Below are 23,632 nucleotides of genomic sequence, written 5' to 3' on the forward strand. Positions count from 1 at the left end.
TCATTTTTCACTCTGCATACAGTTATTCGTGTTCAACTCCATTAAGCAGGCTTCAAGACTGGCACTCTAACAGAATCTGATTTCCAGAAGCTCTCTACCACCTTCTTGCAACCGAACTGTAAGAAAGAGGAAACATTCCTGGATTACTTATTAGGGAAAACAAAGGTGGGACTATTACACTTGAAGAGGTATTAGATCTGCTCTCCTGTCCAGGGAACTGGACAACCGGCTACCAGTGAGATCAGAGTGCCATCAGCAAACTACTGGGGTCCCTCCCAACCAACACAGTTAGTTACACCTGCTCAACTTTTGACCACCTGAAGTCTGATTTTTCTAGTCCTAAACTTAGCCTGGAGATTTGAAAAACTCACTTTGGGTTTGAACCTCAGAACTGCTAAACACAAGTAACAATCTTCTGCCATATTGAGCTATTAAATATTTTGAAAACACTGTAAGTCACATTGTGACCTTTTTCCTGTGGTTTTATTCCAGCATTCTCTATGCTAAACACTGTATTTCACACACACTCATGTACACACATGGCTAGGTTGGACACAGGACCACAGACCACGGCCTACAGGCACCGACCCCACTGAAGCAATCTCAGCCCAGCCTTCCAACATGCGTTTACAAACAGGAGGACGATACAGAGTGCAAAGCTTGCCCTAGAGGACCAGCTGAACAAGCTGGAAAATCAACCATTTTTATTCTTCAGCTGTTCCACATCCATTGTAATGTCATTCTCGAGTAGTTCACTTTCAATAGTTCTCAAAAATCTGGTGGCAAGTACTTAGGGATGGCCTACTCAGTCTTCTGTTTTAAAAGGGGATTTTACCTTAGGCTATGCATTTTCTAAAACCAGAAAGGCACATTATTTTGGACACAGACTGTAATACTGCAGGTCTCATGCAGCTAGGGCTAGAGATGTCTGAGCACCTCAGAGGCTCTGATGTCAGATAAAGGTTCCTTTATCGGCAAGGCAGCACAGTCCCACGGAACTACTTTCCATAGTCAACGAAACCTCTTTGCATAGATATGCGTATGTAAAAACAGAATAGTCATATCAAGCCCAGAGTGCCATAGAAGGTAATTAGAGGAACAGTAAAGTCCTTTCATGCCTAGAAAAATAAAATGCTGGGAGTCTTATGAAACTCCGGAACTCATGTCTAAGGATCATCACAAAGAGACAACAGAACACAGCATGGTGGACCGCTCATTGTGATATACTTGTAAGTATGAGATTCTATTAAATATATATTATAAACAATTAGTGGACAGTGATATTTTCTAACAGCAGGATTGCTCAGAGTGTTGGCAGAGTACCTTCTAAGAAAAAAAAAACCTTGTAGATCTATTCCTGCGCTAGCTTAGGCTTTCTGTAATTAAGACTTATAATCACCTCAGATACAAATATTTTCTAAGTTGGGTAGCACAGGAAACATTAGTTTTAGATTAGGGTATATGCTTTTATGTATTTTGTGATCATATGTGCATTTATGTGAACACACATTATTAAATCATACACTTGAGAATTGTTTCAAGAGTCACGCATCAGACGATCAGTTCCACTTATTTATGACCCTTCTGACTACATTGTGAAATTTACCTGAAGTAATGATAATCGTGATTCTTTCAAATTTCATCCCTTCAAATCATGCCTAATACAAAAGGTGCTTGTTGTTGAAAGGACACAAAGTTTGAATGCTATGACAAACACAGTCTTCACAAAGTGTAAATTCTCTAGATTTTTCTGTATTTGATCTAACGTGATATATCATAAGATAAATATACTTAAATGCAGATAATTTATTGATTGCCTATCAGGATAATAAAAGTATGTTAACATGTCAAAATGCTTGATTTAAGAAAAATCTTAATTTTCATGCTGCTGGAAGGTTTCATTTAAATGTTAGATAAAATCGAATTTCTGGCTTAGCACATACTCATTTCAAGTCATTACTAACATATTTACAAGTACTGAGTTCATCAATGAAATGTATTTTTTCTTCCAAATGACTATCAAGAGAAAGCACTGGAAGGAAAAATCAGATAGGAAACAAATGTGCTAGAAGTACTCTGTGCTTAGGGGGTGACTGAGCAGACTGGAGTTCTCTATGTTTAGGGGGTGACTGCACAGACTGGCTTAACTAAGAGGGTACTGGAAAGACAAAGCCTGTAGTTTTTAAAGCAATGGAAATACAAATATAGGAATTTAATAGTCCCATAAGTTTAATAAAATTATACATAAATATTTAATAAATCCAAAACTGGGATAACCATAATCCAGCATTTAGACTGGAAAAATTACTTAGCACTTCAGACAGGATTTTTATAGTTTCTTGCAAAATATGCATTCTCTAGAAAGCACACAAGTCTTTTGTTTTTGTTTGCTTTTGTTATTTTACTCTTAGCACAGAGGAATGTTTTCACATATCAAACCACCAACATAAGAAACGAAACGGTTCTTGTTGATCTGAAACTTGTTAAATTTATCCACAATATAATGAGGGTCCAGATACGTGAATATTAGTATGCACTGTTTGATTTGGGGTCATTCTTTCATTGGGAATGCCTCTCCTTTTTTTAGATCTATTTATATGGAAGGCACAATGACAGACACAAGCACTTGCATTCCCAGACATCTTTCAACTGCTGCTTCATTTCTCCAATGGTCACAGCCGCCAGGGACAAGTGGGCCCAAAACCAAATTCCAGGAACTCTGTCCTGGGTGCCACGAGATGGCAGGTCCTAAGTCCTCGGGCCACCCTTTGTGCCTCCCCGGGTACATTAACAAACTGGAATCGGAGTAGACAGACTTGAACTAGTACTCTAGTATGACATGCCAGTATCACAAGAGGCAGTTTCACACCAGGAACAGAACTACACACACACAGACACATTTTAAATCCAACAAGTATCACTTCTTAAGGAATTAGAAAAGCTAAGCTTTGCACTTTGGGGAGTTATCAAAAATATTTCTTAAACATTCTCAGCTGTAGGGGTGGTGCTGGGTCTACCAGTTGCACTGGTCCTCATGACTCCTTTATCCTAATTGAGAGTGCCTGAGCTGGAGTTCTGTGCTCAACCTCAAACCCAGCCTCCTGCTGATGGGAACCCCAGCAGCAGCAGGTGCATTGGACAAGCCGCTGGGAGGCTGCCACCCCTTGAGAGATGGAGATGGAGAGCCCGGCTCTCTGCTTCAGGCTGCTCCAGCCCCAGCTGATGTGGCTATCGGGAGTAATCAGAGCATGGGGGCAATGTCTGTTTCCCCTTTTTTTCCTGCTTCTTGAATTAAAAGACCGTTCCCAAATGTGTAACTGTGAGGGCTTTCATTCTGCCACTCTATATTTTGATATAATAAACTAGAGATGAAGCTGAATTGTTCCATTTTATCATTTAAATAATAAATTCTTTAATAACGTATCTAACAGCATTTATCTACTCTTGAATTCAGAATTGCAAATGTTTCTTTTTAAGCCACTAGCTATTCTGGAAATTATCTGTCTTCAGACTGTAATTATATTTTCTTTAAGATTTATTTTATTTTGTATTGGAAGGCAGATTTACACAAAGGAGAGACAGAGAAAGATCTTCCATTCACTGCTTTACTCCCCAAATGGCCACAATGGCTGGAGCTGGGCCCATCCAAAGCCAGGAGCTGCTTCCAGGTCTCCCACGTGGGTGCAGGGTTCCAGAACTTTGGGCCATCCTCCACCGTTTTCCCAGATCATAAACAGGGAGCTGTGTACACCAGCCAGGACACAAACTGGCAGCCATGAGGGAAGCCGACACTAGAATGCAGAGGATCAGCCAATTGAGCCACTGCCTCAGCCTCCTGTAATTGCGTTTTCTTCATTTTTTTTAGATGAAGTTACAAAGCCTGTATTATCTCTGCCCATTTATAAGTCAAGAAAATTTTCATTTCCTCTCCTTTACTTCTTCCAAAAACATTCATGAAACACTGGGTCCTTTTCTTTCTCCATGTTTAATCCTTTTTCCCTTCCTTGCTAAGTCTTTCATATTCATCTCCAATGGCTTTACCAGTATTATGGTTGGAAGAGGGAATAAACACAGGAAATCAATACGACCTGCTTGCCAAAATTTAGGTTATGTAGCTGTGGATTCACTCTTGTTTCAATATAGAAGGCAACATGAAGACAGAGGAGTGCCCCATGAAGTTTTAGTAAAGTAGTAATGCCTGATGGTGTGAAGCCAGCGGTTAACTAAGGAGGAAAGCAGGTATGTGGGCAGACATTCAGTCCAGGCAAGCTCAGAGAACAAGCAACGGGGTATTAGGCATTGGGGAGTGGTCTGGAAGCCCAACTCCAGTTCCTGGGATAGTATCCAACATGTCCTATATCTTAAGGGAATGTAAAACCAGACAATTTTATAAAATACAACTTTTGTAATCTACTTATTCTATGAAGAACGCATTATTACATACTTCCATCACTAAATCTCTTGTTCAATTGTTATCTTTATATTAAGTTTTACTTGTGTTTTATAATTTAATAAATCTGTAATATGTATAACTTAAAATAATAAACACTTTTTAGGATTACCAAATAACATTTGAAAATAACACAGGGAATTTACAGTCTTGTAGGGTTAGATCAACAAGGAAACATTAGTGCTATTATTTTTTTTGCATTTACACTTCATTCTTTCTCCAGCATCCCCAACTGACTTAGTACCTGGTATCCAAGAACCTCCCTGTGCATCAAATAGCTGAGCACAGGGCTGTTGCTGGTTTCTAGAAAGCCTTGGCCAGATTTACATTAGAGGCAGTCCCTTCCACCCTCTGCTGAAGCCCCGCGGGGTCGCACAGCCTACTAAGGGTCATCGGTGTGGATCTCAGATGCCTCTCTCCCTGCAGACCAGGCATCTCTAACGGGACAACCTACTTAACTGTACACAAAGGGACATTGTGACCTTCCCGTCCCCTCGTCCATTTCCTCCCCAGTATTCAAATCTGCCTCCGCCCTTCAAGCCGAACACATCCGTGCTGGTGGGATGTACAGGCCCAGATGTAGCAAAGGCCCTGTAGCCAACTCAACTCCTTCCAAAGCTGAGACCCAATCACTAATGTAACATAATCAACAAAAACATACCAGCAGCACTGGAATCTAAAAGAGATCAGGATGTACTCCAAGAGAATGCGTTTTCTGTATCTACCAGAGTTTGGAAAATATTCCCTTAGTGACAGAGTGTAAGAAACGCAGACAAACTGGAACAGAAAGTTTCAGCATATGTGCATTTTTTCTAATCATTACAGTTTTGTTTCAGAGAAAAAGAAATTGGGAACCTGAGAGTTTAACTAACGTGACTTAGGTCACACAACTAGCAAGCACTTGAACTCAAAAACTTGTCTGTGCTCAGAGCCCAGAACTCCTGGCAGATACTCCACCAGCCCTCCTGAGAGCCCAGAGTCCCCGGAACTGCAGGGCCTGCCTCTGCACTGGCCCGCTCTGGCCTCAGCCTGCTCTGCACAGTGAAGCTGTTGTGCTTTGGGCAAGAGACACCTTTAAAATTACAAAATATAATGATCTTCAGATGCACATACACCCGAGTTGTCGAAAACATGTGTGCGCAGCTACAGTTGATCAAGTGAGGGTATAATAGGAGATTTTAAAAAGTTGTTTAAAGTAGAAGGTAGAGAAGAAGTCAAGTGCCAGGAGCAAACCAGTCATTCTAGCTAGTTACACCGACAGCGAAATGAAGGCAGGATGATCTCGATCAGCCTGCTGATGGAAGATAAGCGGACAGCCCCCGGTGACTATCTCACAAGTGATCACACACAAGAGGATACAGGAAACTTCACCCTCAGTATGTGTGTTTCCGAAGCCACTTACAACCAGGATCAGTTAGCGACGGCCAGTCAACGTCAAGGCTTTCTTAGCCTCAATTATGTCAGTGTTCATCATCTTCATGCTTTTCATCTTTCCAGAAAGAGGGTTAAATTCTCATCACCCTGCCTGAAGAGACCTCCGTGGATTACTATTAACAAAACAGAGTCTAACGCCTTTACATTGAACACTGCTGGGAACCTAGCCTTACACAAAAATGTATCTCTTTAGTAAAACTTTTCCCTTTTGCTGAAGCTAATTGGAACCTTCATTTCTAATCAACACTCCACTCCCCTTTCACCTTCCTCTTTCCTGTAGATTTGAGTACATTTAATCTCCTTATTCTTGGTCACCTTCCTAAGCAGGGTAAATTCACACAGAATCTGAAATCTATCAGATCATACCTCCCAGAATTTTTTTCTTGAGATCTGCACATGTGCTAGCATTGGTACCTATATTTTTGCCACTACTTCCTAACACGAGCAAACAGTAACTTCTTCCATTTCTCCACATTCTGAATTCCAACCCTGCTTTCGCCTCTATCTTCTGTCTCTGCCCATGACAATCGTTTGATAACTTCAGGATATGTCACCCACCACATTGCAGGCTTCACTGTAATGATGCCCTCTAGAAATAGATCTTTTTGTTAACAAATATAATCCACAGCTCTGTAACACTCAATAACTCCTTCTGTGACTTTTAATGAACATATTCCTTTTTTTTTTAATGCCTCATTATTGGGATTTTCCCTGCAAACTCCTGCTCTTTCACAGCTAGTATCCTCAGTCTCTCATTTTAGGGAACCTAATTTTCCAGTTTATAATCTCTAAGACAGTTTTTTGGGGGATACTCTATGTATTTTGTGGAAACTGCACACAACCACATCTGCCTTGAAATCAAATCACCCATGTGAGTGCATGCCCTTCTCTCACATTCCAGCATCAGCGCATCATGAGTGTCAGGATGGCCAAGCGATCTAAGGCGCCAGACTCATACTCAGAATTAACAGAAGTGTGGATGGCCTTCCTCCAAAACACCTGCCAGCTATTCCCTTCCCTCCAACTCACTGGTCACTCTTTTAATTACCCCTCAGCTGGACTCCTCTGATCACCTCCTATTTGATTTCCCTGTTACGCCACAGTCCACTCCACTCCACTCACAACCCAGCTTTAGATATGAATATGGCTACTCCCAATTCTTAAAGCTGCAATGATTTTCCAACTCCTAACCATAACATTCACAGCCTGTATAGTTTAATGTACTTGGCTCTTACCTGTTACAACCTGACCCCCCAACACTTTCTTGCTGCACTGAATGTTTTTTAAACACAGCTACTGATGCAGCCTTAACTCTGCTGCCTTCTCTGACTTCTCACACCCTGGCTCTCTCTCTCTGCCATCCTCCAGATTGACTCAGTAACTAAATTTCTTTCCTCCACAAGGACGTGACTGAACGGCCCGTTTCACTGAGCGCTTTCCTGCACATCCTGCTAGTTCCTGCTCCGATAATGCTTTACTGGAAGCCTTCACTAACCACTCTCACATCAACCAGGTTCTCTTACCTGTACTCACAGCCTCTGTATTTCCAGTATCAAAGCCCCCGTCTCAAACATGTTATTGTCAGTGAGGATGGGAACATCAGAGATATCTCTGTAGATTACTGGCAGACAGAACTTGGCACAAAAAACAAAGTTTTTTTATGAGTCAGCAAAGGCTGATAAATCTGTTTATCCGCAATTCACTGTATATAAGTGATATATATGTTCATCAAACTATGAATTTAATTACTCTTAAATTTTTAAGCTATTTCCTCAGTGCTGAGTTTGATAACCTCTATGACATCTGTTTTTATGCAAACAGTGCCTGGGCTGGCTGAGTAAATTCTACCTGAATTTTAAGGTCAAGGTAATAATGCCTTAAATGCATGAACTAGATGATTAATTCCCATCTCATAATCAACCCGTAAGGAAGTTTACTCTTTGACTATTTACCCATTTTATCTGATTAATTATAAAGAAAAAACCCTGCTAGATATATTAAGAAAGCTTTCTAATAATGAGAATTATCCCAAAAAGAAGCCATTGATGAGTTGACAGTAACCTCTAAATGGAAAGATCTTTTCCAGGGATCTGTGCCTCTTTTCAAAATCCTATTAGCAGATGAGCTCTAAAGTCATTTACTGTGAAATCTCTAAGAAATGGTTCACCTGTCACCTTTTCTCCTCCCTTCCTCCATCCTAGTCACTTCAAGAATCCATGCTTATTTTTTCATGATGTATAATTTTATATGATCTTTAAAACTAGAACCCTAACAGATAATTATTTTAAATTACTAATCTTTTTATAAACTATTTCTTTAGGAAAATGAATAGGCGAAACTGTTGGATTTGTAAGATGTGCAGAGACGAATCTAAAAGGCCCCCTTCAAAGTAAGTAGCATTTAAAATCTGTAAGTATGTTTTGAAATATTTAACACAGGATAAACAATGCCACCTTAATGTATTTTTCAGAGAGAAAACTTTGTATTTACACATGAGTGATTCCAGGAGAAGAGCAATCATATATGACACTAGGAATCTGTATTCATTATTTACTATAATTTACACTTGACAATTCAGCAAGCTAAATGATTTTAAAACATTTATCATTTTTAATCTTTGTTTTATATTATTTCTGCTAAAGTGATACTCTTTTTATGCAAATGTTTTCACAATTAAAACTTACCATGTATAAAGTGTCAGAAACTTTCACCCTGAAATGGAGGAGATAAAACTGAAAAGACAAATGCTTACCAAATTCCAGGTTTGCCACGTTTTGCCATTACTAAAAATACAGTCATTTGAATGAGCAAAGTGACCAATTAAGATGCAAAACAAAGCCTGAGAAGAGTAACCACTCTTCAATTGGATCACAATTCCCAGTTTGAAGGTGTTGGTTGCATTGACCATGAGTGGTTATCCTGTTCCACAACAAGACCTCAATTCTGGCACAACTTCCACTATGATAATAACTTCTGGAATGCGTGCTTCTCCGCTGAAACACCAACATGTCCAGAAAGACTTGCAGCCCCTGTGGAGAGGAGGCTGCGGCGCTGAGCAGGGAAGGCAACTGCTGGATTACACTCTCAGAGTCAGGCAAGACGTGGAAGCAGCAAAGTTTCAGCATCAGAGCTTGTATTTCCCACCACCTGTGTTGCATACCCACCATGGAGGAAGAGCAAACCCAAGAAAAGATCATCCACATTCATGAAAGGCTGCCAGGCAACACAGATTTCACAGGTGTGGTGCATCCATGACCTAAATTAGGTTCCATAATTTTATGAGATACTCACAATCATCTCCATTTCATTGATAACAAAGTGGGAGTTTAAGTTCAAAAATACCAAAATTATTAAATAAAGCAGTAGGATTATAACCAGGGACTGTTAGACTCCACTCTTTCCCTCCTTATCAGCAATGTCACTTTGTCTCCAAATGTTCTGTATATGTTTGGTATCCACAGTCCAGAAGAAAGAAAAGGATACAAAAATGGAGAACTATCAGTAAATTCAGGTATGTCAGGGGAATGAGGACAGTTCTTGGACTAATCCTGATACAGCACTTGGAGGCCCATGTGCTAGCATTAATCTTGTGAGTTACATACGAAGAAATTAAGAGCAAATTTCATCTCACTACTTCACCCCAACCACAACTACTATAATCAGGATCTCTCAATCTATCTCATGAATCTTAGAGTCAAAGGAATTCTCTTACCAATCATTACCAACACTTAATTTTAAGCTAACCCACACAGTGATGGCATGTTTGCTGGTGGAGTATACTTTATTCTTTTCTATTTAGAGAACAAGAGTAAAGCACAAAGGCCTAAAATGATCCCTGCCTAGCAATTTCTATTTCACTAAATTTTAAATATACATATTATATGTGTGTGTATATGTGTATATATAATTTTTCACTTAATCTGAAATGGAGAGAGAGAATATGAGAATCTTCCACCTGCGAGTTCACTTCCCAAATGCTCAAAAAGAACAAGACTGGGCATACCAAAGTCAGGAACTCAGAACCCAACCCGTGTTTGTAACAACTGGGACCTCAGCACTTAAGCCATAGCCACTCCCCACTCCCTCCCAGGGTGCACATCAGCAGGAAGCTGGATCAGAAGCAGAGCCACCAGGACCCAGGCACTTGGATAGAGATGTGCACATGCCAGCAGTGTGACTGCTGCACAAACACCTGCCTCTTCCTGGTACTTAAAAGCTTATCATTTCTTAAGTTAGAACAAGATCAAGGAACATAGAGTCCAATATAACTTCATGGAAATATTTTCTGAAAGTAATTTTAGCACACTGTTAAGCCTCCATACTGATGCAAATAGTCCATCCAAAACTAGCAATATCCACCTGAATTTTCAAAAAAAAAACAAAAGATATTTGATTGCTTTAAGGCTCTCAATTTTCCATGCTTCAGGTCAGTTTTTAACCTCTCTAACCATCTTACACTGTGTTAAGAAACTGCTGATGCTGACAGCTGATCCACTGTTGCACTAACTACTAAGACAACTTGCAACCCACAGCCAATGGACGGTGTTTCTTTGGATTTAAAACAATATTTAATGTAAATTTAGTTGTAGAAAGCAGGAAAATTTAGAAATATCCATATGCTGAATGTCAATGAACACATTAACTATTTTGAAATAGAAAAGGGCCCGGCGGCATGGCCTAGTGGCTAAAGTCCTCGCCTTGAACGCCCCGGGATCCCATGTGGATGCAGGTTCTAATCCTGGCCGCTCCACTTCCCATCCAGCTCCCTGCCTATGGCCTGGAAAAGCAGTTGAGGACAGCTCAAAGCCTTGGGACCCTTCACCTGTGTGGGAGACCTAGAAGAGCTCCTGGCTCCTGGCTTGGATCAGCTCAGCTCCTGGCCATTGTGGCCACTTGGGGAGAGAAGCAATGGGCGGGAGATATTCCTCTCTTTCTCCTCATCTCTGTATATCTGACTTTTCAATTAAAATAAAATGAAACAAAACAAAACACCAATATACATATAATCAAAAAGAAATTTTTAAAGGATATCAGACTACTAATCCTCATAATTGAAGACTAAGGAGTTATTGTTCTCTTGGCCCTTTATCTTGTTAGAATTTACTTTATCATAATTTCAAGTATACACTACTTTTAATTTTTAATTTAGATAGTGTAAGTAAAATGTAAGAGATCATAGGAAGTTCACTTTTCATTCCAAACCAGACAAAAATGGGATGTAAATCTATTTTGGTAATATTTTTCAGATATCATTCAGTTCAGCAAAACCTTGAGAATATTTTAGTACTATCAACATTTTTTGTTTCTTTTTAAAGCCTTACTTTGGAGGAAGTGTTACAGTGGGCCCAGTCTTTTGAAAATTTGATGGCTACAAAATGTAAGTATCATGGAATAACTAGCCAGTTTCCTTCTGGCAGACAACCCTTCTCTCACAACAGAGAGCCACTGTGCCTGCCCTAATCATGAATTTTTAAAATTTATCTTCTGGGCCAATTTTAGAACATGAAATGGAAGGAAGAAACAAGAGTGTGTGTGTGTGTGTGTGTGTGTGTGTGTGTGTGTGTGTATGGTGCACTCTCAGAACACATCTTCTGCTAGTAATTTATAGTCCTTACCTTCTACAACCCATGTTTTGTAACACTACCAAATTAATCTCTCTGAGAGTTTCAAACTCTTCATATGTATGTTGTAAGAATATCAAACATCTACCCAGCATTCTTGTACAGGCTACCTACAAAAAACTCAGCTCAATTTCTTATACAAGTTAGACATGCAATACTTAGTAGTTACTTTCATTAAAAATAGCTTTGAAAATCCCTCATTTTCCTTATTCATATGAAAAAGCCCAAACTTTTGATATTCAAGACTAACATAATATGTATTCTAAACTTCATCTTCCCTAATTTCCTTCACATAGCAGGCAAAGCACAATACGACCCTCCACCTTTTCTACGGCCTCCACACCTCTCCTGTGCCAGCTCAGTCTCCGACACAATCTACTGTCTGTAACAGAAAACAGAGTTCCAGCTCTTAGAAACATGCTCCCAACAGGCTGCTCTTAACTGCAGCTAGCTTTCAGGGACATTTTCAACAGAGTAAACTTCAGGGCACACTGCTTCCTACTCACATTTCATCCTCTAGAGAGACTGAACACATGCTAATTAGTGAACATGTGATATGTGCTCAACGAATAAATGCAGAATCAATATTAGTAATACTCTTTCATACCAGTTTCTCTGCCAGTCATGAAGGTCTCATGAACAAAGTGAATAGAGCTGATTATTTGTCAATGGTTGCAAATTGACTCACACATAATTTACAGATCCAGTATCAGAAGCAGCAGCAAAGTCTACAGAATCAGATTAATGCATGAAGACATAGCACTTTTTACAAAAGCCAGCGTAAACACAGTAAATCTTGCCAGAAACTAAATTACTGTCCTGTGAAAATTCAAAATCATTTAGTCAATAAGTGCTAAAGTAAATCTCCATTTGGTCCACTGAACCAGAAAGATAATACAAACAGTAGTCATGCCAGAAAACAAAACCACGCTTACGTCAACCAAGAACAACAATCCAGTCCATCCATTAGACTAAGAAAGGAAGGTGCCTATTTTTTTTCCTTTTACTTTTGAAAGTAAGAACTACAGAAAGAGAAAGGAGGGGAGAAAGAGGTATTCCATTTGCTGCTTCATTATTCCATTGGCTGTTGTGGCAGAGTAGGGTTGGTATGAAGCCAGCAGCCAGGAGCTTCTCTGGGGTCTCCCACAGGGTCTCCCACAGGACCCACGCACTTGGGCCATCCTCTGCTGCTTTTACAGGCCAATAGCAGGGAACTGAATCAGAAGTGAAACAGCCAGGACCTGAACTGGCACCCACTGAGATGCCGGCGCCACAGGCAAAAGAGAAGTCCGTTATGCCACCACGCCAGTCCTGGCAGGTACTTACTCTACACAGCTTAGAACCTTGTTTCTATGACCATGTTGTTCACAAACCTACATGGAAAGGGACAGGCTGGGTCTCAGTAAATGAGCGGAAACTGGTTTGACAGATGTTCACTGGAGAGACATTACATAATGCTGCAATGAGTACAGCACAATTGTATCCAACACCATCAGGAAAAGGAGCCCAAGAGCCTCCAGAACAGAACACAGTGAAGTTCAAACATCAGTCATCACTCAGGGATGCTGGTCACTTAGATACATTCTAGGTGTTCTCTAATGACATTCTTGACACACAAATTTTTTAAAAATATTAAAGATTTTTTTCAAATAATGTGTGCATTTTTGCTCAGTGTTCACTCAATAGAGAGGTATTAAACACTTCTTAGATAAGTCCTGCACTCATGTGGGAGACCTGAAAGAAACTCCGCTCACTTGGATTCAGATCAGCTCAGCTCTGGCCATTGGATAGAAGATTGATCTCTCTCTCTTTCATTCCTTCTTTCTGTAAATCTACCTTTCAAATAAAAATAAATTTTTAAAAACCCAAAAATCCCCCTGAAGTAAATGAGGAAGTCTGCCACATATGGAACATTGAAAAGTAGGAAAAAAGTGATTAAAGTAGCCTCATTAAATGAGATTCCAATGGCCGAACAAACCTACACCTTTTAAAACTAACAGCTTTTAATTAAAAAATCGAATGCTACCTAAGTGCATTACAGGCAGCAGTTTACCGACAGGAGATCACTGTCAAGGACAAAGCTCAGGAGAGATAACCAGGTGTGTCTGAGTGAAGGAACAGTGTGGAATTCCTCAGTGGGAAACCAGTATCATTACACAACATGAGATGCACAACGACACTTCCAAGCATAAAGATGACAAAAAAGCTCTTCAATGTTCAAAGCAATCAAGATTTTAGGAAATAACTAAGTTATTTTCAAGCAGCTGTAAAATAGTGGTCATTTTCAATGCATCAAGAAAAGCTTACCTGAGCTAGTTTTCAAACTCTTGAAATATACATAAATTCGCTAAAATTTCAACTTACAGTGAACCAAAACATGGCATTGCAGTCAACACCGTCATCAGGTGTTTAGCATCACTAAGATGAACCCCAGAAACAAAGTCCTATGGGTATTTCTGAAGATTAACCTGAAAGAGGTAACAGAATTCTCTAGAGGGAACTAGAAAAGACAAAAAGTACTTAAGAAATGACATTAAAGACACTGAACACAGGAAATTTCAATTATGGTAATCAAAATTTGTAATGTCACAAAATATCAAGAATAATCCTACTTACATTTATCAACTAAATCTCAAGTAATGAGATTCTCCACAAATATTTGAGTGAGATGTGCTTCGCAGAAGTAGAAAGATGATTACATAAACTATTAAAGGATTCTTTCATTCCTGCCAAGTGTCTTCAGATGGTCTAAGAACAGGGACATAAGAAAGAAGGCCACATGTGCACCACTGAGGAATGACACAAACCACCAAATGAATGAGTGATTCCAAAGTAGTGGAAAGTTTTAAAAATAAATAAAACCACGTGCTATGACAAAGACAGACAAACAAAACTGCTTGGCAAGCCAATCAGCAGGTGGGCAATTCAACTCCTTCCCCCTCTGTCGCTGGTCTCCCCCTCTCTCATCCCTTCAAATAATACTTAATAATAGCGATCATTTTTAAAATCCCAATTCTGTTCTGAAGAACAAAACAGTCCATGAGAAACCCATATTACCTTTCAATTTGGAGACAAGAGATTAGTTTAGGAAACCATGGCAATAACCTAGGTCAACTAACGTGAAGCAAACATGAACTAGGCGGAGTAGACAAAGCAGGATGGCAACAGAGCTTGGCCAGGGAGACGAGTCAGTGTGGCTGGGGAAGGTGTCTGTGCAAAGGTCAGATGACCTGGGATGGTCCACCCATGCAGGAGTGCCTGTGTTCTAGCCTGAGCTCCACTCCGATTATACCTTCCTGCCAAAGTTCACCCTGGGAGTCAGCGGTGATGGGACAAGCATGTGTGGAAGGTCTGTTTTAAGTTCTAGGTTCCAGGCTTTAGCCTGGCACAGCCCTGGTTAGTGTGGGCATTTGGAAAGTGTTTCTCCATTTCTGTGCCTTTCAAAGATAGATAGATAGATAGATAGATAGATAGATAGATAGATAGATAGATAGATAAATAGATAGATAGATAATCATTACAGATGCAAAGTCATAGGGCTCTGACATTACTTAGCAGGGGAGTGCAAACACAGGACAGCAGAACTCCAGAGAGGAAGCTAATGTGTTCTGATATTTCCAAATCCAGGGGAAAGTGAGGGTTAAGTGAAGCAGCCAGAGGCCAGTACTATGGCATGGTTGATAAAGCCATTTCCTGAGATGATGGCATCCCATAAGGCAATGGGTCATGCCAGCTGCTCCACTCCCAGCTCGACTCCCTGAAAACCACTTGGGAAAGGAGTGAAAGATGATCCAAGTCTTTGGTTCCCTATCATCCACGTGGGAGAAGAAGCTCCTAATCATTTGGGCAGTGAACCAGTGGATGAAAGATCAATGTTTCTCTTTCTTTCTTGCTGTCCCTCCCTCCTTCTGTTTCTCCTCACATACATACTCACTCTTTCTCATTCTCTTCCTCTCCTCTTTCTGTAACACTTTTAAACAAATGAATCTTAAAAAAGAGAAAGCAATTTTTATAGAAGTAAAGAAAAAATTAACAACTCCTTTTGTGAGCACTCTCATCGCAGAGACGGCATAGAAGCCAAGCAAGAGGACCATTGAGCAACTACTGCCGGACACAGAAATTTAGAATTCAATGGCACATGGGCTACTTAGTCCTAGTGCAGTTTCTCGGACATTCTGGAGATGGGCAGAACAGAGGACAAGACAGCATAGGAAATAACTCACATAAACTTTTAATGTGAAGATCAGCCGACAAAAGAGCAGAGACTCAAAGATAGCTATTACATAGCCATTACAGCATTTACTGGTTTTATTTAGAACACACAGCAACGTATCTGCATGCCTAATGGCAACCATCAGTGAGGAAGAAAGTGATGACGCCGAAGACAGTAGAAATGACTCAAAGATCAAAAGACAAATGAAAAGCAACACAGAAGGCAAAAGCAGTGGAAAGTAAGAAAAACGTGTCTGGGCAGCCCTTCGAGGAACTGGGACACATTCCTCCAGTATGGAAGCTAGAAAAGAGTTTCTAGAGATTTCAAAAACTAAAGGGTTGATTTTTTAAGGAAGGGTTATTAGATAAGTAGGCAACGTTGCATGCCCATCTGATTTTGCCATAACCATTTCCAGTGAGAAGGCACCATTGTTGTGCCCTAATCTGCCCACGTTGCCACAGCACAGTTGCAGAGCAGATATGTAGTTGAGCCATTCTGGATAACTAATTGTTCTGAGACACAGTTTGCAGAAATCTTTCGATTTGATCAAAATCATCCTTGAATACTGTGTATATGTGTCCTCATTTTTAAATTATAACAATCAAGGTCAGATAACCTTGGAAATGCTGGCTGAACAGAGTAGGATTTCCACACTGCCGAAGGAGATGGAGGAAACTGCTCCGTACTAATCAACTATCTAGCCTGGTTGGTACCTTTAATCCACTTCAGGGAACAAGGCCGATCTCAGAAGCTACACATGGATATTGTTGCTCCCTCACGTGCATTTGGACTCCAGAGGGGAAAACAATCTCTTCTTTCCCTTTATTTTTGGCAATTCCTTGCTTCTCACTATGGATTAGCAGTCTGCTACACTATCAGTTATTCTAATTTCTGCTAACCGTCACTGTTGCCATGGTTACTACCACACTGCCTTGTCTCAGCTCTATGTTTAACACTTTTTTCTTCAGCTTCTGTTAGAATTTTTCACCTTGCAGAAGGTGAAAAATCCTGGCCTTTTATAGACATTACTGCTATGCTAGTACTTTTTGTTTATTCTTAGAAAGCCAAAATGTAGTAGCACATATATTCTTGTTTTAGTGCTTCTTAGAAGCTGAACAATTTGGGCCTGGCTCTTTCCTTTACAAGATCTTTAGCATTATTTTAAAATATAAAGGCATGATGGACCCAAAAGCCTGTATCAACAAACCTCTCTACTCCCATACCAGCTATGAGGCAGCGTACAAGCTCTAACATATGGATGCTCATGGATTAGTTGCAGTTTTCATGCACAAAGTACTCAAAACTGAGCGGGAGCACAATGGGAGTAAACCAGTAAATATGATAAACTTGATATATGTTATACACACATACAGTTAGAAAATTACATTCAGAAATGCATTATGCTGGGTACTATTTATCAACTGACAAACATTTACCTAACATGGGGAGATAATTTTTTGCGATGCCTGAATCTTAGGTTAGGGCATAAATGTAGCCAGCCACACAAAAGAAATCACATATGCAACAGTCCAAGGGTGACCTGCTGCTTGGCCAGGAACAAGGCTCAAACCAACTGCACACAGCACAGACCAAAGGAGAGGCTGGAATGGGAAACAGCTATATCCTAACAGGTCCCACAGCCACGGCCAGGAGGCGTGGTTGTGTCCCAAGGGCCCAACACCCGCAGCCAGGAGGTGTGCTATGTCCTAAGAGCCCCCATAGCCATGGCCAAGAGGTGTGATTGTGTCCTAAGGGTCCCACAGCCACACCCCAGGAAGTGTGTTGTGTCTAATTGGATCCTACAGTTATGGCCAGGAGGTGTGATGTGTCCCAGTGGGCCCCACAGCCATGGCCAGGAGGTATGCTGTGTCCCAGGGGCCCCACAGCCATGGCCAGGAGGTACGCTGTGTCCCAGTGGGGCCCACAGTCGTGACCAGAAGGTGTGGCTGTATCACCACAGAAGCTAAGCACTGAACAGAGATCAACAGAAGTCCGTGGCCAGCCTTGGTTTTAGAGATTCTTCACTACAACAGTAAAAGGGCACAACAGTTTGAAAGCAGAATCAGACTCATGAACTTAAGCTTTTTCAGAGTAAATTGTTTCTCAATATACCTCAAAATCATGAACAAAAACATTTAGGAGAACATAAAATAAAACAAATGTAACAGAAATGTGCAAATGGCAAGGGAAAAACAATACAAAAGAAAATGGAAAAAGATTTCAAATTCATGGGAAGAAATGAAATGAACAGTTAGAAAGGGATAAGATGCTTAAGCACTGATGCATTAACTCACACATTTAAACGACTGCAAGTCCTTGGTGTCATCCCACTGAACTGTAGAGGGGAAGCAGGTGTACGGTGACACCACTGTTAGGAATGAAAAGCAACAAAATCGTGCTGGAAGCAATTTCATGATACATCTCCAGAATCTCACAAAATATTACACGTTCAGTCAGAAATTGGATTCCTTTAGATCAATTATAACGAAATAGAGATGTAAGAATTTATACATCAAAACTTTCAATATGGAAGAAACTCTCTAAATGTTTACAAGTAGTATGAGGCTAAATATACAACCAGCCCCATAAATCCAGATTCTCTATTAATTCAGCCAACAATAGATCCAAAATAGTACATTTGTAAGGAACATGCACAAACTTGTTTCTTGCCATTAATTCCCAAACACTGCAGTACAGCAACTGTTTACACAGTATGTACATTGTATTGGGTTTTATTTATAAGCTAGAAATGCTTTGAAGTGCAAGAAATGATGCTGTGCAGGATAAAGGCAAACAAATACCACTTTACAAAATGGACTTGGACATCCTTTGATTTTGGTTTCTATAGACCTGCATCCAATGCACTCTAAGTACCAAGCGACAACTGTATACAGCCTACCCAATATGATCATTAAAAATAAAAAGCAAGTGTGGGCATCGGGTTTGCAGTTCACACACTGGTTACTATGCCTGCGTCCCACACTGGAGTTCCTGGGTTAGAGTTCTGGCTCTGCTCCAAATTCCAGCTTCCTGCTAACGTGCTTGTGGAATATTGGATGTCCCAAGTATTGCATGTCTGCCTCTCCTGGTGGTACTCAGTCCAATCTGAGCTCCAGGCACCTGGCTGTTCAGGGCACTTGCAGAGTGAATCAGATGGTAAGAGCCATAAGTGTGTGCACGTTTGTGTGTATGTGTATGCTTTTTGTTCTCGGTCTCAAAGAAAAAATAAGTAAAAGAGGAGAAGGTGTTCATTGCAAGATATTAAGTATGAGAGTGATACTGAAACAAGATTGTTTTCACATTACGATGCCAATAAGGCACTTTGGGTGTTATTTTATAGATGTGTAGGTGACTGAATTTCAGCTTAAACAGGCATTATACAAGAGCCAAAAATCAGAATGAAGAAGAAATCACATTTTAACCATGTTATTACTTTATTAATGTTTCCCACATTTAGAATGGCATATACTACTTTAAGCCATGTATGCAATAATATAGCACAGGAAAGGTAGAAAAATAAAAAATGATTAATATCACAGAAACCAAACTGCAGAATTATAATAGAATTGTTAGTGTAAAATGATATCCTCATGTAATTATGAAATTTATTACTCCTGGAGGTACATACTGGAAATAAAAGAACTTAAAATTTATTTAGACATACCCTTAATGAATACTGCAATATAACACACATTTAGGATCGATGCATGGTTTAAGACACTGCCCTGCATGGCACATACTGCTAGAAGGTATGCACCGCAGCTGTGACTCAGGCGAGAGAATCCACATTTCCCCTCCACATCAAGAATGGCACCACGTGCCATCTTGTGTGTCGCAGAAATACTGATTACAGTGACGAGTCTGAAAAGAGCATGAAAGGCAGTCCCAAATGCACTGCCTTTCTCTTCCAGCAAAAAGCAAACACTACATACAGCATGAACATGCTTCTTCTGTCTTTTCAGTTTACGTAAGCAAATTTGTATTTCATCCTTTTCTCACTCAAATAGAGCATCAATCTCTTGAGTAGAATATTCAGGAACAAGTCATTTAAAACTTCAGAATAACCTCCTTATTTTCTGGCTTGAACAAAAAAAAAATTAGTATAAAGTTCAGGTTTTCATCTCCCAATGCTGTCCTACTCTGTTTCCAATGAGAATCCTGACAGGCCAGACACCCTGATGGGAGCATTACTTCTATATGACTTGGACATTCTTTCAATCTTGACCTGCCTTCTTAGATTCTAAATCCTGCACTTATCCCCCATGTCCTGCACTTCCATGATCTGAGCTCTATTTGTCCAGCTTAAGTTCCTTCTCCAGGTCCTGCGACACAGCCTGTCCTGTCCTCTCTGGGCCCATCCTCATGGGTTAGCATTATGTTCAGAGTGACTCAGAAGACCTCACCAATGATTGGCATTAGTTAAACAAGCTTCCGATGCACAGATCTCAGTGTGCAATATGCAAAGATACACATCTAACATATTTGCTTATGACATGAGTGGGAGCATCTGTTTGAATTTTTGTTTTAAACTGTGTTAAATGCTGCTCAGATTTTTTTGATGATTTGTCTCATGAACTCTTATCTCCATCTCTTCTAGATGGTCCAGTGGTCTATTCAGCATACCTTAAAATGGAGCACAGCGATGAGAACATTAAATTCTGGATGGCATGTGAAACCTACAAGAAAATTGATTCACGATGGAGCAGAATCTCTAGAGCAAAGAAGCTCTATAGGATTTACATCCAACCAGAGTCACCTAGAGAGGTAACTCTCCAACAAGGATAGGAACCGGAATTTCATTCATCACTGGGAGGGCATTAACACCTGCCAACCATCTCACCTGTTAGGAGTTGTTACACTCCTAAATCATACAAACCAGCATCGCTAACCTTACTTGATAAGGAAACCCAAGAATCTGAGAAGCCAACTAATTTGCCGAATAACCCATCACCACGAAGTGGTACTACACTTGATCTTGGCCAAAAGGCCGAGAAGTGATACATCACCATAAAGTGGTAACATCAGGATTCAAAACTAGGCCATCTGGCTCCAAAACCTCTTTTCATTAGTTTACAGTAATGCTCAGGAACATTAAAAATAACTTTTAAAGCCCTTGTAAGAATAACTGGCCTTACCAGAAGAAGTTACCAATATCTAAAGAGGCCTGTGGGACTCCCCTGTGGTACTGTTTATGCCTCCACATCACAGTCCACCTGCACTGAAACAAGCAGGCCCAACAGACACACTGGTACCACTGCAGATAACACACAAGTCCCAACAGACACACTGGTACCACTGCAGGTAACACACAAGTCCCAACAGACACACTGGTACCACTGCAGATAGCACACAAGTCCCAACAGAAACAGACACACTGGTACCACTGCAGGTAACACACAAGTCCCAACAGAAACAGACACACTGGGGCTTCTGGTTGACAAAGAATGAGGAAAGAAGAACCCCCACTCAGGGGAGAAGAAGAGATGGCATACAGAATTTCCACCATTCAAGGCAGATCTACATTATCTGAATGCGTGCATGGAAACTAGCTGGCTTAGTTAAGTGACCACATCTCCACTCACTTCTCCATTGCTCCTCACTGTATTCCCATGTCAGGACATACTCAGTTAAAACATTACTTATGAATATTAAGGAAGATATTCTGAAAAGCAACCCCTTCCTTTTTCCCTAGAAATCTCCACCTACCAAACTTCCTTGCCCGGAGGCTCTCACTGATAAACCACTTACATCCTCTAAGTAAACAATGGTTTCTAAGACTCTCCTGGTCTTGAACCTCATGATTTTTTCATTCCTTTTCAGATGTAGAGGTAGATACTTAAAATGATTTATAACATAAACATTTGGCTTCTAAAACTTTAAGATCTATTAACTTGCAAACAAAATTATTCCACTGAAAACGAGAGAAATAAACAAAAACCTTTCATTTCTATATTTACATATCATGCATAATGTATTAAATTATGTTTACCTCCTCTGCCTGTAATTCCACTTTGCAGATCAACATTGACAGTTCGACAAGAGAGATGATCATCAGGAACATTCAGGAGCCCACTCAGACATGTTTTGAAGAAGCTCAAAAAACAGTGTACATGCACATGGTAATGGATTCATATCCAAGATTTCTAAAGTCAGAAATGTACCAAGAACTTTTGAAAACTATACAAGCCAACAATTCTTGACTATCACTCAAAAGTTTACATCGAAGATGGTATGCTGACAGTAATTACATTGTTCTTTAAAATAGAGAAACATAGAATCTGAAATAAAGTCACAATGAAAGAGAAATCAAACTACAAGTTCAATTCATACTCCCCAAGAGGAACAAGTTCCAACGGGATGCCTTTGAGAACTCATAAAAAATGTATGGCATTATTTTCTTCAAGAAGGTTTTTTTTATTTCTTTAGTGACACATTAGTCATTCAAAAGCATATTATTCAACTTCATGGTGTTATTTTTTTCTTCCTGCTGTTGATTTTTCATATAAGGGGATATACAGTAGCTGCGAAATGCAGACTAACATATCCAGATGTGAGGATACAATGAAATATGCATCTCTACTTCCAGACAAAGATGGACTTACGATGAAACTGTTTACTATATCTTGACAATAGGATGCTGGACTCTCTGCCATTGTCCATATCCAAAATGATGCACACATGCCTGTTTATGAAGAACTATACTCTAGCAATAATACAGGGGAATCCAGTAAGGGAGGAGGAAATAAGGGAACTCCCAGGACCTATGCAACTGTACCATAAATGATTATAATAAAGTAAAATTTTAAAATATTTATTATTTTATATTTCATATTTTATATTTTTATATATGAGAAATCCCCTGTCAGCATGCCTGGGTTTGCTTCCCAACTCTGCCTCCCAGTCCTGTGCTGATGCTCATCCTGGGGTTCAGCCAGTGCCGGCTCAACTAATGGGGATCTCTGCAACTCGTTTGGGAGATTATGCTTGAGAATTAAAAATAGATATTTTCAAGTGGCACAACAGTGACAATACATAGTATTTTACGTTCCAGAGCAGTTTGCATGGAAAATGTAAACAATTAAAAACATTTCACAATAACATCACATCTGATATTGTCCTCCATTTTGAAACAACATTGAACAAATTCAGCTCAGCTTATTTACAAATATAAAAAGTAATACACTGCCCTATATAATATTTTAGAAATTATAAGTATTATATTCCTGAAGAATTGTCTCATTATTGTGAAAAGTAAAACAATTTGTCTCTTGATTTAAAACAGAAGAATTTCTTCATTCTCATCATTCCATGTTCTTCAGTCCATGAGGTTTCACATTACACTGGAATCAAGAAACCTTGGTCACAGACAGACACATGCCCTGTGGCTCACAAGGTCACATTACACTGGAAACAAGAAACCTTGGTCAGACAGACACCCTGTGGCTCACAAGGTCACATTACACTGGAAACAAGAAACCTTGGTCACAGACAGACACATGCCCTGTGGCTCACAAGGTCACATTACACTGGAAACAAGAAACCTTGGTCAGACAGACACCCTGTGGCTCACAAGGTCACATTACACTGGAATCAAGAAACCTTGGTCACAGACACATGCCCTGTGGCTCACAAGGTCACATTACACTGGAATCAAAAAACCTTGGTCGGGCCCGGAGGCGTGGCCTAGCAGCTAAAGTCCTCGCCTTGAAAGCCCCGGGATCCCATATGGGCGCCGGTTCTGATCCCGGCAGCTCCACTTCCCATCCAGCTCCCTGCTTGTGGCCTGGGAAAGCAGTCGAGGACGGCCCAAGGCTTTGGGACCCTGCGCCCACGTGGGAGACCCGGAAGAGGTTCCTGGTCCCGGCTTCGGATTGGCGCGTACCAGCCCGTTGCGGCTCACTTGGGGAGTGAAAC

At 40.3% G+C, this 23,632-nt stretch overlaps 1 protein-coding gene across 1 annotated transcript; it reads left to right on the forward strand.

The window, feature by feature from the left end:
• Nucleotides 1-1,100: 1,100 nt before the first annotated feature.
• Nucleotides 1,101-22,010, forward strand: RGS13 (regulator of G protein signaling 13). The gene is made up of 5 exons (XM_004578808.2): nucleotides 1,101-1,229; nucleotides 8,205-8,273; nucleotides 11,200-11,261; nucleotides 20,316-20,482; nucleotides 21,736-22,010. Exons 2-5 carry the CDS (start codon nucleotides 8,209-8,211, stop codon nucleotides 21,916-21,918), a joined length of 477 nt encoding a protein of 158 aa, XP_004578865.2. The 5' UTR covers nucleotides 1,101-1,229; nucleotides 8,205-8,208; the 3' UTR covers nucleotides 21,919-22,010.
• Nucleotides 22,011-23,632: the final 1,622 nt, after the last annotated feature.

This window comes from Ochotona princeps, chromosome 10, assembly GCF_030435755.1.
Source record: "Ochotona princeps isolate mOchPri1 chromosome 10, mOchPri1.hap1, whole genome shotgun sequence".
Classification (NCBI taxonomy): Eukaryota; Metazoa; Chordata; class Mammalia; order Lagomorpha; family Ochotonidae; genus Ochotona; species Ochotona princeps.